This window comes from Myodes glareolus, chromosome 6 (assembly GCF_982192425.1).
Source record: "Myodes glareolus chromosome 6, mMyoGla1.1, whole genome shotgun sequence".
NCBI lineage: Eukaryota > Metazoa > Chordata > Mammalia > Rodentia > Cricetidae > Myodes > Myodes glareolus.
In genome coordinates this window covers 61,207,624-61,223,205 of record NC_142031.1, presented here as the reverse complement: position 1 = coordinate 61,223,205, position 15,582 = coordinate 61,207,624, and the positions used below count along the sequence as shown (strand labels likewise).

The 15,582-nt window shown below is 41.7% G+C and overlaps 1 protein-coding gene across 4 annotated transcripts in view; it reads left to right on the top strand.

Moving 5' to 3' along the window:
- The window catches only part of Nbas (NBAS subunit of NRZ tethering complex), a 305,952-nt gene that overhangs the window by 178,019 nt on the left and 112,351 nt on the right, over window positions 1-15,582 (top strand). For 2 of the 4 annotated variants that reach the window (XM_087907244.1, XM_087907242.1), the window contains exons 37-40: window positions 2,127-2,240; window positions 2,541-2,625; window positions 12,767-12,843; window positions 13,180-13,317. In XM_087907244.1, coding sequence (XP_087763370.1) covers window positions 2,127-2,240; window positions 2,541-2,625; window positions 12,767-12,843; window positions 13,180-13,317 — 414 coding nt within the window. Of the gene's footprint in view, window positions 1-2,126; window positions 2,241-2,537; window positions 2,626-12,766; window positions 12,844-13,179; window positions 13,318-15,582 lie in introns of all 4 variants that reach the window. The other 2 variants (XM_087907243.1, XM_087907241.1) reach the window with 1 other exon arrangement.

Genomic DNA, 15,582 nt, shown 5'->3' with positions numbered 1-15,582 from the left:
ATGGGGGAGTGGACCATACAGTATGCATAATGATAGCATCTGTGTAATTAATATGTACTGTAGCAGTTACTTCCGAGGAAAACGAGGGAGAATGCCCAACAAAGGAAGCATGAGCGGGCCAAGTGAATAATGACTTTTGTGAGAGAGTAAAGTTTTGGTTAGAGTAATGTTAGGCTTTTCAGAAAGTAATCATGTCAGAGAGAAATGTGATTGAGCAGATCCACAGCGCTGGTGTGGACATACAGCAGAGAGTGGCCGTTATTGAGGAGGTCAGCGCTTAAAGCCTCTTGCAGACTATGATGTGACTGTTGACCTTGTCTACACCAGACGGAAAGCTTTGGAGAGTCTGGATAGTGTGTCTGTGTGTTGCACTTTTCCTTAATGAGTGCATGTAACTGCTGTGTGGAAGGGCAACACTCAAGGGTGGAAGCAAAGACAGATCCCGAGCTAGCTGGTGGGAGATGCCAGTCATTTGAAACGATTATGAAGGAGTGGAAGTGGCTGTTGGGTAAGTGTTCTGAGTACGCCCTGATGGTCTCTGTGGGTTTATTCAGGAAAGAGGAACTGTAGGGGCAGAGGTATGCACAGTTGGTAAAGGAGGTTCCACTTACTGAGGTGCTGGCCTTGCCCTTGCGACAGACCTGTCTCTTCATGTGTCACACTGGGTTATGATTGTCATAGTTTTCTTTCTTTTACCTGGTGGAGTTTCTTTTTTACTTTTTATTTGAAGGCTTATGTGTTAAAAGTGTTCAACACTGTTATTAATGTAACACATTTTTTAAAACAATAGCAGCTTCTTTGTTACCTGGACTGTGCCTATCAGGAAGTCTGCCATAATCTGTGTAAGAATATGTTTGACTTAACTTTCCCCATGAGGAGTTTGTGCATCTATTTGAGGAGAGCAGAGAGTATAGTGTAACTATAGTGTAACTGGGCAATAGATGCTTGCTAATCAGGTCTGATGAAAACAAACCAAAGGATGTTTGGATGGGGAATGATAGTGGAGGAGTCCAGCTGGGGAAAGGGGCACAGTCAGACTGTGCTGTGATTTGCTAAGACTTTAGCATGTGGACCTGAGCCGGGCCTAGAGACACAGTCAGACCTCCTTGAGGGGACCGTTTCAGTGGAGGGTCATGGGCCCGTGATAGCATGTATATAACCAAATCTGCATGGTTGGCAAGAGACGCCACCTTTGGTGTTAACACTCAATGTCTTGACTGCTTGCCTTACTCAGAGCCACTGGCAGTTTGCCAGAAGAGCAACACAGGGTGGGATCTTAGAGTGGTTATTTTAATGCCACTGTTCTCCAGGACTTCTGAGTCATTGGTGTCCACATGGCCAAGGAGGTCAGGAGGCATCAGGGTGGCTGCAGCTGCTGACCTTAGGTCCTCTGCTGGGCATCTCTGTCACGCTGCCTTAATTGTACAAAACCCACTGATTGCTTTCTCCTGAAAGCAGCACCCCAACTTCCCACCTTTCTCTTCCTTTCTGCCTGTCCTTGGTCCCCCCGCCCATCTTTTTTGGTTTTTTGAGACAGGGTTTTTTTTTGTAGCTTTTAGAGACTGTCCTGGAACTAGCTCTTGTAGACCAGGCTAGCCTCGAACTCACAGAGTGTAACATGAGGGGGCCAGCTTGTTGGGGTTTCCGTCCCGCCCGGTACCCCATAACCGGCAAACCGCAAAGAAAATCACACACAGGACTCCATAAGGTTATAAACTGATTGGCCCATTAGGTCAGGCTTCTTGTTAACTCTTATAACTTATGTTACCCCATTATCCTTATCTATGTTAGTATATGGCTCCGTACCTTTCTCAGCAGGGCAGGTTACATGCTGCCTCTTTAATGGTCTGCACAGGAGTGGCTGAGGAACCTTTTTCCTCCCTAGCCTTATCCTATTCTCATTACTCCGCCTCTACTTCCTGTCTGGTTGACCCGCCTATACTTCCTGCCTGGCCAATCAGCGTTTTATTAAAATAAATGATTGACAGAATACAGATAATTCTCCCGCACCAACAGAGATCCACCTACCTCTGCCTCCTGAGTGCTGGGATTAAAGGCTTGCACCACCACTGCCCAGCTCCTTGATCTCTCTTTTAATTGAACTTTCTTCACATTGTTTTTCCTAGGGGCAGGAGTTTGGTGGAGCATATCGAATGGGAACTGTAGCCAACGACAACCTAGAGCAACAAGGATGCCATCCTTTTTATGAGTCGGTCATCACTAATCCCTTTGTCACTGAGGTAAGGACAGTGTGCTTAAGAAGAGGATTTAACTGCCATGAACAAGAAGAAACTAAAATTGTCATGAACAACATCCTGGGCTTGGCTCTTGCCATGGTGGTCATTGGTTCTCGGATTTGTTTCATATAGATCATAATATTTTACAAATTGAAAATCTGCCCAACTGTTAAATAAAACAATGTGCATTAGTGAGAAATAGTTATCCAGCTTACCAAGCATCATGAATTCCTGCAATCATGTTTTCTAAGTGAAACTTCTGCTGTTGTGTCCTCTGAAGTGACCCCTGCCACCTATCAGCAGGTCCCTGTCGAGAGCTTCGCTGAAGTGTTGCTGAGAGCTGGAAAGTTGGCAGAGACCAAAACAGAAGTGTTTCCAACCACGGAAGGTAAGGCAGGCCGTGACCACTCAGCAGGGCACAGATCCTAGCAGAAGAGTGGTGAGCATGACTGGGTGGGCAGTTCAGAAAGAAATCATTTTCAGTCATTCTCAATTGCCTAATGGCATATCCCTTTGTCGAAAGTATTTATTGAGTTCTTACTGTTTTATGGATACACATTTAAAAGATTGAATATCCTACAGTTTCTGTCTTTAGGATGCTAATTGACATAGTGAATGGTGTGCTCTGCTCAGTGTTTGTTTCTGTTCTTTGAATGTAGAGCTAGTGTTGTTCTACAAAGTTTTCTATGTAGTGACATGTTTGCAGGGAGGATGCTTTGGAAAAGAAAAAATGTGCAAGTTTACTAAATACAGCTTATTTGTCTTTTTTCCACTTCTCTTTTTAGTTTGATATTTCCTTTGGAGTTTCTAAGCATTTTTAAAAGAGTATTTTTTAAATTACACTGTGTGTGTGTGTGTGTGTGTGTGTGTGTGTGTGTGTGTGTGTGTGGACAGCTTCTGAGTCAGTGCTTGCTCCCGTCCTCTGGACTTTTTTCCTGTCAGGACAGGAAGCCACCTGCATTGTTTCTGTCAACTCCCACTTGCTGCATCTATCAGCAGTCCTGCCAGCAGCTGCAGGATGGTCTGTTTGGGCCATGCAAAGTACTTGTCCATGTGATGGTGAAGGGGGAGGTGTGGGTACCATGACTTTCAGGTCAGTGGATGAATACTGTGCTCTTGGTTGATCTGAATGCATGTTTGTAAGCTATTTGTGGGATCAGTAGGATATCAGGGTACAGGGCTTTATATGTATGTCCTGATATTTTTTTAATATCCAATATTACTGCTTGAAAAACATTTTAGGGCTAAGAAAGGATATTTTGTACATACCCTTAATTTGCTGTGAACATTTGGTATAGAGATGGTTTTAATAATAACCTCTTTTATTTGGATTTATTTTTAGTGAACTAGCAAATATGGTATCTTTCAACAACGCTAACACATAGAGAAACTATGCGCAATAGTTTTATAACATGTGATAATGGCCAGAAATCCAGCAGAAATGAGAAATCATAGAAACTAAATTTAATTAAATTTAAAATCATGATAGGAATGTGATTCTTGATGACTTCTGATGTGGATTATAACACACGTTAAACTTCCCTGGATGATTTGAATTTTTAGACTCTTTTAATAAAATTGATGGAAAGGTTTTTATGCAAACCAACTGAAAAAAATAATTATTTATTTGGTTTACTGACTAATCAATAAATCAATAATAAGGATGGCTTTGTTCTGAGTATTTAGTTCTGGAATGGAATTCACCGTGGAAAGCATTGTAGAAGTTTGGAACAGATTATCTGATTTTCGATGTTTAACTTGTTTGGAAAATGCATTGCCTCCAAGGGTTGCAGGCTACTATTGCAAATTAAACTCAAATACACTGCTAAAAAGTAGAGCAGTTCTTTTTAAAATACACATATTTCAAATTGTGATGTAAAGTTCCCTTGATTGATTTTCTTTAGCCATGAAATTTTGTGGTTCTCGTGAAACCCCTTGTGTTTATTCTCTTCTCTGAGAAGGGTCCACTGTTGATTCTGAGACTGCTATGTCTCCTTTATGTGGGGCTTGCCTGGCCCTTTGTAGCAGCACCTGATTCCCAATGAGAGCTGTAAGAAAGTTTTGGTGCCAGGTATAAGGCATGATTCCCTCCCCTTCCAGTCCTCCCGTCAATGTACTTTAATGGCTGGACTGTTAGGAGAGGCACCAAGCTAGGGTGGAAGAGAATAAAGAGTTGCGATCTTATGTTGAAGAAAAATGTTATGTGATACTAGCAGCTGTGTTGTGATTGGGCTTGTGAGGGGTTGGTCCCTAGACACCTGTGATTCTAGTAGAAAGCACCTGGGTGATTGTGAGCCTAGCTGGCTGAGTGCTGGGGACCAGATCTGGAAAGCTGTTCTAGAAGGGAGCTTCTCTGAAGAATAGGTGAACAGCAGCAAGATTGAACATTTGCATATTTATTTGTAAGGGAAGGCTTTTTTCTCCAAAACTTTATTAAAACATTTACTATTCATAATAAAATTGAAAAAATTCTACATTGAGTATACCCATAGACCTTCATCTAAAGTTGGCAATTTATCTTTTACTATACATACTGTGGTTTTATTTCTTCACCCTTCTATACCAAATCCAAGTTATTTTTTTCACGTATTGAAAGACTTGACTCTTTCCTCCTCCACATAATATTGTTAGTTTTGAGTTAGGGTTAATATTTACTGTTTTTCCAACAGATAAGGATTATAAATGGTGAACAGAAAAATAGTCCAGCCGGGAGCTACACATGTTTTGTGACGCTCTGCCCCGTCCAGAAACATAGTGTTGCTGTCCTCTTTTCCTAGGCAACACACGTCCCACCCTCATAGAGTGCATCCATGTCTGACTTGCCCACTGCACACACGTTTTTGACAGTTGTAGAATGCATGCAGTGGAATCATTCGGTGTGCAAACTCCTTATGTAAAACTTAATTCCAGAGGTTTTGAAATCTGTTCTTGCCATGCCGTTTAGTACATTGTCTTTGTTTATTGCTGTTGAGTATTGATTTGTTATATGACTATGAAACAGTTTGTTTATTTTGTTGTGAAAGGACACAGCAGATTCAAACCGAAGGCTCTCACCAAGAGCTGCTATGGACTCCCTGATGCAAATGTCTTGTAGCTATATTTTTGTTTCAGTTAAGCAGGTTTTAATGCTGGATTAGAGATTATACATTTGTTTCATTTGATAAGAAAATGTCAGACCTCTCACAGTGTTTAAATGTGGTGCGTTCCTGCACTTTAGTTCTTCGGTCTGGCAGATTCTGACCAGCATAGCATTTGACATATCCTCCATATAGGCTACACCCTGTACGTTTTGACCTTGTACACCACTCATTAGCTGTTTTAACTCTCAGACACAGCTCTCAGAGTCTCAGCCATAGGCAGCCTTTGCGACCATTTTGATTTTGTTGGCAGTGTTGCAGTTCTTCATGTTTATTGAGAAATGCAAGCCAGTGTGCAGGGATGGGGGTGCCTTTCCCTTCCGGTGCACGCTACACTTTCTTGTTCTGTCCTACCTTGTCTTCCTGGTATGTTGTTCAACCTTTATTTTGGATTTTCTTTTATAGAATGGTTTGATAAGGAGAACTCAGCCACAGAGACTTTAGCAATGGTTGGTGTGGTCAGTCCTTAAAATCATGATTCCCCAGAAAGGAATGGAAATCTCCAGGGCCTTTTATTAGGGTTAATTTCAGGAGGTCATCTTATGAGTGAAGGCTTGCTCTATGCACAGAATTTTGGACATGTTCCCCTTGTTTTGTCTATTTGTTGAAATAGATGTTAAAAGCGTAGTACGGTGGTCAGGATGTTCAAGTGTGAGTGAGCTGGCCCAGCTCTGAAGCCGTCCTAGCAGTGGTGCTGCAGAGAGCTTAAGTGGAGACGTGAGAGACACAGGCCACTTATGGCCATTTACTAACAGCCATGAAAATTATAGTTTGTGTCCTTCCATCCCTGATGCTCCCTGTAATAATTTGTCCTGTGACCCCTAGAAACACACACTGGCTAACAGATGGGGCTGGTCCATTGCTTGTAATAGCATGGGATATCAACAACTGGTTTGTACTGATGTAACTGTTTTGCTTGGCTTTCCTGTTTCCTGTCTATACTCATAACTGCTTTTTAAATTTGGGCCTATGTTCATAAGGTTTGAGATGGCATTATTCAGAGGGTTTTGTGTGTGTGTGTGTGTGTGTGTGTGTGTGTGTGTGTGTGTGGTGGGAGAAACTAATTCATTCAAAGTATCAGTTCCATATGTATCCCTCAGAGCAGATATTTTAAAAATGATGGGCAGTTTTGTCAGTGCCTCTTGTTACATACAGGAACGCCATGAGCACAGGCCACCTGTGAATGTCAGGTTGATTTATCTGGTGTATGTGAGAGTGACATTGAAACCACAAATAAAAGTCACCACACACTCAGCCCAGATAAGAAATTTTAACTTTAATTGTTTAAACAGTGGGTAGATCTGGAAAAGGTTTATTTTTCTGATCTGGAGAGGGGCAGTTACACTGACCTACAGTAGGTCCTACTGTGTGCAGAGAACGCGGAAGGAGGAGGACTGAAGGTGCTAACTTCAGTAGTCCTACTATGTGAAGAGGATCTGAGAGAGAGGCACTGAAGGTGCCAGGTAGAGAGTTGGAAGGCTGTTAAGAGTCATTCTTTTAAAGGACAAAAACTTGAATCCGGAAATTGCAGCATGAAATGAAAAGTGTGTGTGAAAGCCCATTGGAGGTGATCTGTCAGGAGTTTTGGTTACTTCCTGCAGAACAGGGAGCAAAGAGACTGGGGTCCTAGATGTCTCTTGAATTTTAAGTCTGGTTTACAGGGATGAGTGAAAGGTTTCAGAAATGCTGAAGACATTGTGTGAAGAGGATGGAGTTGGGGCAGAACGTTTGTGCCGTCATCAACAGATATTTAGCAATGTCAGGTCTTCTGAGATGGGTTGAAGGAGAAGGGAAATAGACCAGAGTGTCCATTGACCTCAAGATTGTGGGGGGTTATCCACAGAATAAACTGTAAAGTAGGACTAAGATAAAGATATGACAACAGCCTCATCCACCATCCAGGGGAGAAGAGGTAGAGGAGAGGACCTTTGGGAACAGGGGGAGGAAAAGTCATGCTGTTGGAGCCCGCAGACAGAATCATCCATCCGTGTGCAGTGCCACAGTGAGAGCTGAAAAATGTAAAGGAAAAGGAAGAAAATTAGGTTTCACAGCCTGTGGTCTCTTATCAGTTGGGATGCGGGGATGCAGAACTCAGGAAGTGAACATGAAGGCAGTGAATACCATGCACTGGGCCACTCATTCAAGATGAACAATGAAAAGGAAGGAACGCAGTTGAGGTGTTAGCATGGCTAGTTGCCAAAGGAAGGATATTTCCCCCCAGCCATCATGGCGTGTGTGTTGTCTGATGGCACAGAGGAAAGGAAGGACTTACTGGGACTCTGCAGTGCATGGAAAGCCCTGCCATCTTCCACAGAGAAGATGAGGGGCAACTGGTGCAACTGCTGTGGAGTGCTGCATAGGAATGGTAGGCAACAGCAAGCAGCTGCGGGCTGACACACCCCGTTAATCAGGGGCGGCTGTTAGCGTGTACAGTTCCTTCAGAGTGAAATCGGTCTTCCTGCTTAAATGCAGTTACTAATTTATTAAGAATTGTGATTTATATAAAATGGAAGTAATTACCTTTTTTAGCTGTGGTACTTACCTATTATAGGAAAGACTTAAACAAGTCCTAACTGAAAAACAGCACTTGAAGCCAGTCAAGTGATAGAGGAAGTGGGCTCCTGCCTGCTAGAGACTGCTCTGCACTTTTCCCTGCCTTGCTTCACTTACTCTTTGCTTAAGAGGCCAATATTCTCAGACCCCAAATCCAAGATGCTTTGAAAGCCAAAAGGACTTTTTGTAACTTGTTTATAAGCCTGAACTTAGAAGACATGAGGCTTTTACTGTCTGCTTATCCCCTGTAGTTGAGAGTCTGAAATGCTTTGTAGCATTTCGTGTCTGCAGTTACTGGCTGCTCCCAGAGTGTGCTGCTGGTGACGGTGTCCTTCGCCATGTACAGCAGAGCCTCCTGGAGTCTGAAACATGCCCTGTGCTGCAGCTCAGATCAGGAGGACCTGGTCATTTTTCCGGTGCTGTCTAATTCTAGAGATGGTGCTCCTCCTGCTCTATCATTTGTCTGAGTTTCACTGTGTAGTTTTAGATTTTTGCCCTACTTATTCCAGGCTACAGCAGGGATTTTAGGTTTCCTTAAGTGTGCAGACACATAGGTATGAAAATAATTGTCATGAAGGGGGGTGGTAGGCAGCAGTGGCTAGAGGGGTCATGGAAGGCATGTGTAAAGGTCCTTATTGATGTTCTCATAAGAGGAGAGGGGAGCATGTGCAAGGTTAACTTTGGGTAGAATGAATAAACCAAGGTTATCAGTTTAGATTCTAGTTGCCTAGACCAGGCCCTGGAGTGATTAAGATTGATAATTGTGGGACAGTATATAACAACCAACTCAGAGAAACTGGTGCAGAGTTTTGACTCTGGGTTTGTTTTAGATTTCAAATCTAGGCTCACAGCCTACTCACCATCTCCAGCATCAGCGAGCTCTGGGAGGATGGCCCCTCTGGGATTAGCATGGATTCCATAATGTCAAAGCAATATAAAGATAGAAGATAGTGTAATTGGTATAGTTGTGCATCTGGCGTCTGTGTGGGTGGTGTTGTGTTGTAGCAAATATTTGTGTCCACAGTGGTGGCTTTCACAGCAAGGGCAATGATGACCCTTAGAAAAAGCTTCCAGTAATGTTTTTGTTAGTGCTCATAGTGAATGAGAATTGCCCATTCCTTGTTCTATTGTTATTTGGTATAAACTGTGTATGTATATTACTTAAGTTCAGAGATGTTATTAACAGTTTGGAACATAGCATAACTTTTTTAAGAATAAATTTTCTGGAATTTCTAATGCGGATGAAGACTTTCCCATTTCTAAATTGTTTGTTGGAGGCTGTTTATTCTAACTGCCAGCATTCCTCTTACGTTGCCTTGTTTGTTTGCTTTGGAGCATCTTCCACATTGTAAGCATATGCCTAGTTACATCCCCTGTGGAAACAAACTTTAATCCCTTAGTGGTGCTTTGGTTTTTGGAAACCAGGAGCTGCATGGTAAATCAAGGAGAAGTTGAGTTGCTCCTCCAATAAAGATGTGATGACAAGATTGTCAGTAATGGGACTTAATTTCCCAGGTGGGACTGAGCTTGACTCTACCCACAGCTCTGGAAAGCAAGGTCCTGTGCTTGCTAGCTGGAGCAAAGCCACAACCCGTGAGGCAGACGCACCTGAGGGATGCCTGGGAAGAGATGAGTGGATTTAGGTAAAGGAGTGAGATAATCTGAAGAAAATGGGAGTAGAATTGGAAATAAACTAGTCAGTTTTCAATTAAAGGTCACATTTGAAGACTTCAAGAAATAAAATTAATAGGGAATAATTCTCAGTGTGTGAAATGGAATTTCTTTAAAAGAAGGTTTCCAGAGAACAGGTAGACTCCACTGAATTGTAGACAATGTGAGATAGACATTGGTCAGAACTGCAGCTCCCCGCCAGAGAGCTACCTGGGAAATGAAGTCCATTGCTGACCATTGTGTGTGGGGTTTCTGTAATGTGCAATTAGAGTTTTCTTAAGTAGTCCAGAATCTTCTGCAACCTAAGTTTTGCATATTTCTGTTATTTTCAGGTGTGTAAAACATAAAGCTGTGTTGTAGTTCATGCCCAGGCTTGAAGTCTTCAGGGACACAGTCGTCATCTTGGGCTTATGTTTTGCTTCTATAATTGTTTGTAAAATCGGATTTAGGCTTTTTATGTTGAACTTTAAAATTATTTGTTTAGAGACTTGCTCTTGCCCTAATCCATTCATTCCTGAATGACAAGGAATTTGCTTTTTGTCTTTGAGAATGTCTGCTTAGAGAAGATTTCCCTTAATACTGAGTGAAGGGATGAGTTTGAAAGTAGGTTTTGAAAGGGAAATCTTTTGACTGAAAATGTCTTTAGAATTTATGATTTCTTTGGAGGTCTGAACATGGTTCCTAAGGCCTGGAGAAACATTAGGGATGCATCTTTTCTTTACAGAAATGGAACACTCTGAAAAGAGGCAGACAAGAGAAAGCATGGTGTTTTCTCCTATGAATCATCACAGGAAAATTTGAACTTGAAGTGGCAACCTTAGACACTTGTGGGTTCTTGCTCCTTCTTCCTGCCATCAGCTAAGCTCAGATTACATTAATAACTTAAATATTTGTCTGTGTAAGGCAAGTTTCCTTTTGGAATCCTGTAATGTATTTCCAGAATCAAATTCAGTTTCCTTTGGGCTGTTCATACAGTGTTCTCTTTCATTTTAAGATGTGTTTTAAAAATTCTCTACTGAGAATTTTCAAGCAAACATACACATACACAGTGAAATTAGCAAGGTTCAAAAACTACAATTTTGTGAGCTTCTATCCAGTTACAGTAGCCGTTCTCCATGAGCGGCCGAGCAGCACATGGGCCTTTTCACTTGCACTGTGGAGTGTATTTGTATGTACTTCCCCAGCACAAGAGGTGAGAAATTCATAGCAGTGAGAGCTAGCCAGAGTAACTGCGCATCTTCCCTTAGAGCTCACGCTCGTTGCTGCACCCTGCTCATCCTTCTCTCCTACCAACTAGCCTGTCTGCTACATATGTATATGTGTGCATATGTTATTTTACAAATAATTTTGCAAATGAAAGAAAACATGTAGATTTTCCTAAGATTGTCTAACTGTGCTTAATATTATACATTCTAAGTCTGTCTATTTTCCTATATATTTTGTGATTTCATTGATAAAATGCTATTCAGCCATCAATTTGATATATATCTATATATAATTTGGTATACATACACACACATGTATAAAACTTTCCCCATTCATCTGTTGATGGACATCTAGGTTAATTCCAGTTCATTGCTATAGTGGATAATGCAGGAATAAACATGAGGTGCAGATATCTCTATGATGGCATTTGAGACTATTATATGCCTTTTAAACAGTGAATTCACACTGTGAGCATACATGATTACAAGGAATTTGAATAAGGCCACAAATAAATAAATGCATCCTTATCAAAATAAATCATGTGTAAACCCAGAACTGATTGGCAATGTACTGGTCTCTTAAAGTTATGACATTGGCAGGTTGTTGCTTATAATAATTCTTGTGGAAAAACTATTAATGGTTAGAGAACTTTAGTGCATGAGTAGAGCAAATGCTGGTTTTCTTTTTGTGAACAATGAGCAGGAGTGTTGTTCTTGTAAAGGAGAAAATCGCCATCGTTTTGTTCATAATACAGGGATTTTTCCTAAATTACAAAGCTATGTGTTTTTTTTTAATTTTTAAATTTTATTTTATGTGTATGGCTGTTTTGCATTAGTGCATGTATGTCTGTGTACCATATATGTGTCTTGTGCTCACAGAGGCTAGAAGAGGGCCTTGGATCCCATGGAACTGGTGTTTTGGGTAATTGTGAGTTATCATGTAGGTTTTGGGAACTGAAACTGGGTTCTGTGGAAGAACAGCCAGTGCTCTTAACTATTGAACCATCTCTGCTGCCCCTTATTAAGCTGCTCCACTGTTCTGGTCTTATGGTATTCATGTAATCACCACAGTTAGCTGTTCTGGATACAGAGGGTTTTACAGCAAGATCCTAGTCTTTGAAAAGGCTGAGTTGTGAGGACCCATCATGGCTGTCTTTGTGCTTGAACTTTACAAGACCTGCTCTGAGAGAGATACCTCAAGTGTTAGTAACACACACTGTAGATTATCCCAGTTACAGAGAGGTGAACATAGTTAGTCATAATTTAACATAGTTTGATGTGATCTGTTTTAAATCAGTGCCAAGTAAAGTTTCATGAGCAGGTAAATTGTCTTAAGCTGTTTTTTCATTGAAATCATACAAGGCTGAAAGCATGACACTTTTGACTAAGTGCCATGTGGATTCTAAAGCAATGTAAGGTAATTTTAAAGTTTTTTTTAATTCTCAAGAATATCATACCTATATACAGTAACCATATTTACCACCTATTTTCCTCCAGTTTTCCACGCAGGCCTCCCTTCCAGTTCCATGCCCCCCTCTTTGTTTTTCTTCTGTATTCCATTAAGTCCAATTAGTATTACCGCTGTAGTCATGGGAAGTCCTCCTGGTGGCCACATTCTCAAAGAAGAGCAATTTCCCCTCCCCAGTTGCTCTCAGCTGCAGAAGGCAGTGTTTCCCAGGACTCCTCCCCTCTCCTCTCTGCCTCCTCTTCCTCCATGATCCCTGCACCCGCCAGGTGGGGGTGATGCTGTAGATGTTTTCTTTGGCACTGAGCACTCATGGCTCATTCTCAGCATTGTACCAGGTGAGCATCTGTTCGCTGACTGCAGCAGAGAACAGCGCAGGTCCATGCGTATGAACATAAATATTCAGTAGGAATTTACAGCATGGCTTTTTAGCAAAATAACAATAGCAAATTCCACCCTGAGTAATACAGTTTTTGTGTTTATCTCCTCTACATTCAGTTCTTTTGCAGCTAGCAAGTGATGCTTTGCCGCATGACATGACACTGGCTCTTGCTTATCTTCTTGCCTTACCACAGGTAAGCTTACCTTACCAACTGAGAAGTTAAAAACAAAACAAAATCATTGTCAGTTAAACTGTGTATGGTATGTGCCCTCCTTTCCTGTTAATGCCTAGGTACCAGAGCTCAGTCAGTATCCAGAGACCAAACTGTATGTAGCATTAAATTAATGCTAATTTAATGTTCAGTTTGTCTTTCAATCTGCTTTTATATAGTGAGGTCTACTTTTTTTCTGAACTTTCATACCGCCTGTTATGATGGACTCAAACTGATGGGATAGGAAGTTTGTATTATAATCTTAGGGTAATCAGTGCATGCTGACTTCTGAGTTGATTCTCCATCACTTCTTCCTAGGTGTTAGATGCTAACAGGTGTTTTGAGAAGCAGGCTCACTCGGCATTGTCTCTCCAGCTGGCAGCATACTACTACAGCCTACAGATCTATGCCCGATTGGCTCCATGTTTCAGGGACAAGTGCCATCCTCTTTACAGGGTGAGTCCTTATGGTTTCTACTCTACTAGTGAATTGAATTATAGCCTTTCTGAAATAGTCAGAATAAGCTTTTGTATGCAATGGTTTCTCGCAAACAGCCCTACCCTTTTCTATGAGGCATAGCTGCTTCTAGATAGCATAAAGAGGTGATTGCCTAATACTGATGGTAAATCTTTATCCTCTCTCACTTTCTTCAAAGGTGATTTCACCAAGCTCTTAGGAGAGACTAAAAGGCAGAAGTGGTTTTTTACTTCCCATCTCCCAAGGAGACTGAATCTAAATTAGCATAGTAGACACCTTCGTTTCTTTTCCTGTTCTTGTGATAAATACTGACACATGTTACAGGATAGAAGGTTGATCTTTAGTTCACAGCTCAAGGTGCATGTCTTCATGGTACAAGTGGGCAGCAGGAGCTTGAAGCAGCTGCTCACATTCAGCCCAAAGTTGCTAGATACATGCTGTTTAGTCCCCTTTGTTTATAAGTCCAGGATCATTGCCCGGGGAAATGTGATCGGTGGTGCTGAGTCTTCCCATCTCAGGTGACACAGTCAAGGTAACCCCCTTAGGGATGTCCAGAAGCCCACCTCCCAAATGATTCTAGACTCTGTGGTTGTAAGCTAGCAGTCACCATCACAGCGAGCGGTGTGATCCCATGAATGATACTGCACCTTTCTTTGTGATCTCAAGGTGAGGAGGCAACAAGTGTACAAATATAATCCTGTCTACGTTTGCCACAAGCTTCAGATGCTCCTTATTGCTAAGTTCTGAGTGATAGGACTAGCTATACTCCTGTTGTCGACCAAAAATGTGGCCGTCACTACTGGGAAAATCCTCCAGTTTACTTGTGTGAAGCACATGTAATGACCAGCATTAGGAAATGATCTATTATTTGATTTGGATCATTTTAAGAGAACTTCAATGCATAGTTAAATAGATCAGACTTTCACAGCCATAATGTGTACTCACCTAATGTCTGCTGAAGCAAGATTCTCCTCCTCTGGCCAAGGCAGATTATGAAGAAATAATTTGAAATTTCATGGGTGTAACAAAATTTTAGCTGTCATAACCATTCTAAATACTCTAGTCCCTTAGCATGTGGCCTTCTACATGTGAGAGCAACTGCTCTCATCCTTCAGTTTTTATTTTAAAGACGAGTGGGTGTACCAGTCCGTCACGGTACAGGGTTATCTTCCTAGGACCTGGCCACTGTTGGGTGTGCATTGTTCCTTGGTCTGTTTTAACACCTTAGTAGTGTTTGGCTAAGCAAGCATTGTGTTCTTACCCCACTAAGTGGGAGGTATTCATTTAGGGACTGTGTACCTTTTTCTTGGTTGTCACTGCTATTTTCTACAGTTATAGCTGCTAATTTCACATAAAGTTACTCTAGTCATTTTGTTTTAAAGTCTCAGATATTTCTGTATGAAATAAGAAGTGACATCCAGGATGTAGCAATAGTATAAAGCATGTTCAAGCCCCTGGTTTCAATGCTCAACACTATAAAAAAATTGAAATAAATGTGTATCAATGGGTCATGGTATAAACTGAGTGAATGACGTAGTTATATGTAAGACATATAATGACCTCAATAGCACATACCCTGACAGGTCTGACACTTTGCTTCCAGCCAATGACACTGATTCTGAAGGCTATGGAATCTTTGGAACTGACCTATGTAGCAGAAATGGCTAGCTAGTCGAGGCCTGGAGGCAATGTCTACTTCTCCTTTTGTTCCAAGGTTCATATTTTCTGATCTTTCAAGATGTGAACAAACCACACTGCAAGCCACTACTTCCGTGCACGGAGCAGTTCTAGCATGCTTTCTCCCTCCTGTGATGAACCAGATTCTTTGAATGTATATGCCAACACCAAGTTTTCCTCACTCAAGGTTCTTTAGTGAGGTACTGCTGTGACAGAATTCCATGACTAAGGCAACTTAGAAAAGAAAGCATTTAATTGGGCATCTGGTCCCAAAGGACTGGAATCCTGATGGCAGAGTTAAGGCATGAAGGAAGGAGCAGCTGAGAGGACACATTTCAAACTGCAAGCAGCAGGCACTGAGAATGACATGCATCTTTTGAAAGCCCAAAGCCCATCCCGAGTGGCACACCTCCACAAGAGTGTCACTCCTGCCACTCCTTCCCAAACAGTTCCACCAGCTGGGGGACAAGCATCCAAACATGGGAACCTCTGGGGGCCATTCTCATTCAAACCAGAGCAGGTGTCTTATCATAGAGATTAAGTGGGGACTAAGTGCAGATTTGTAGT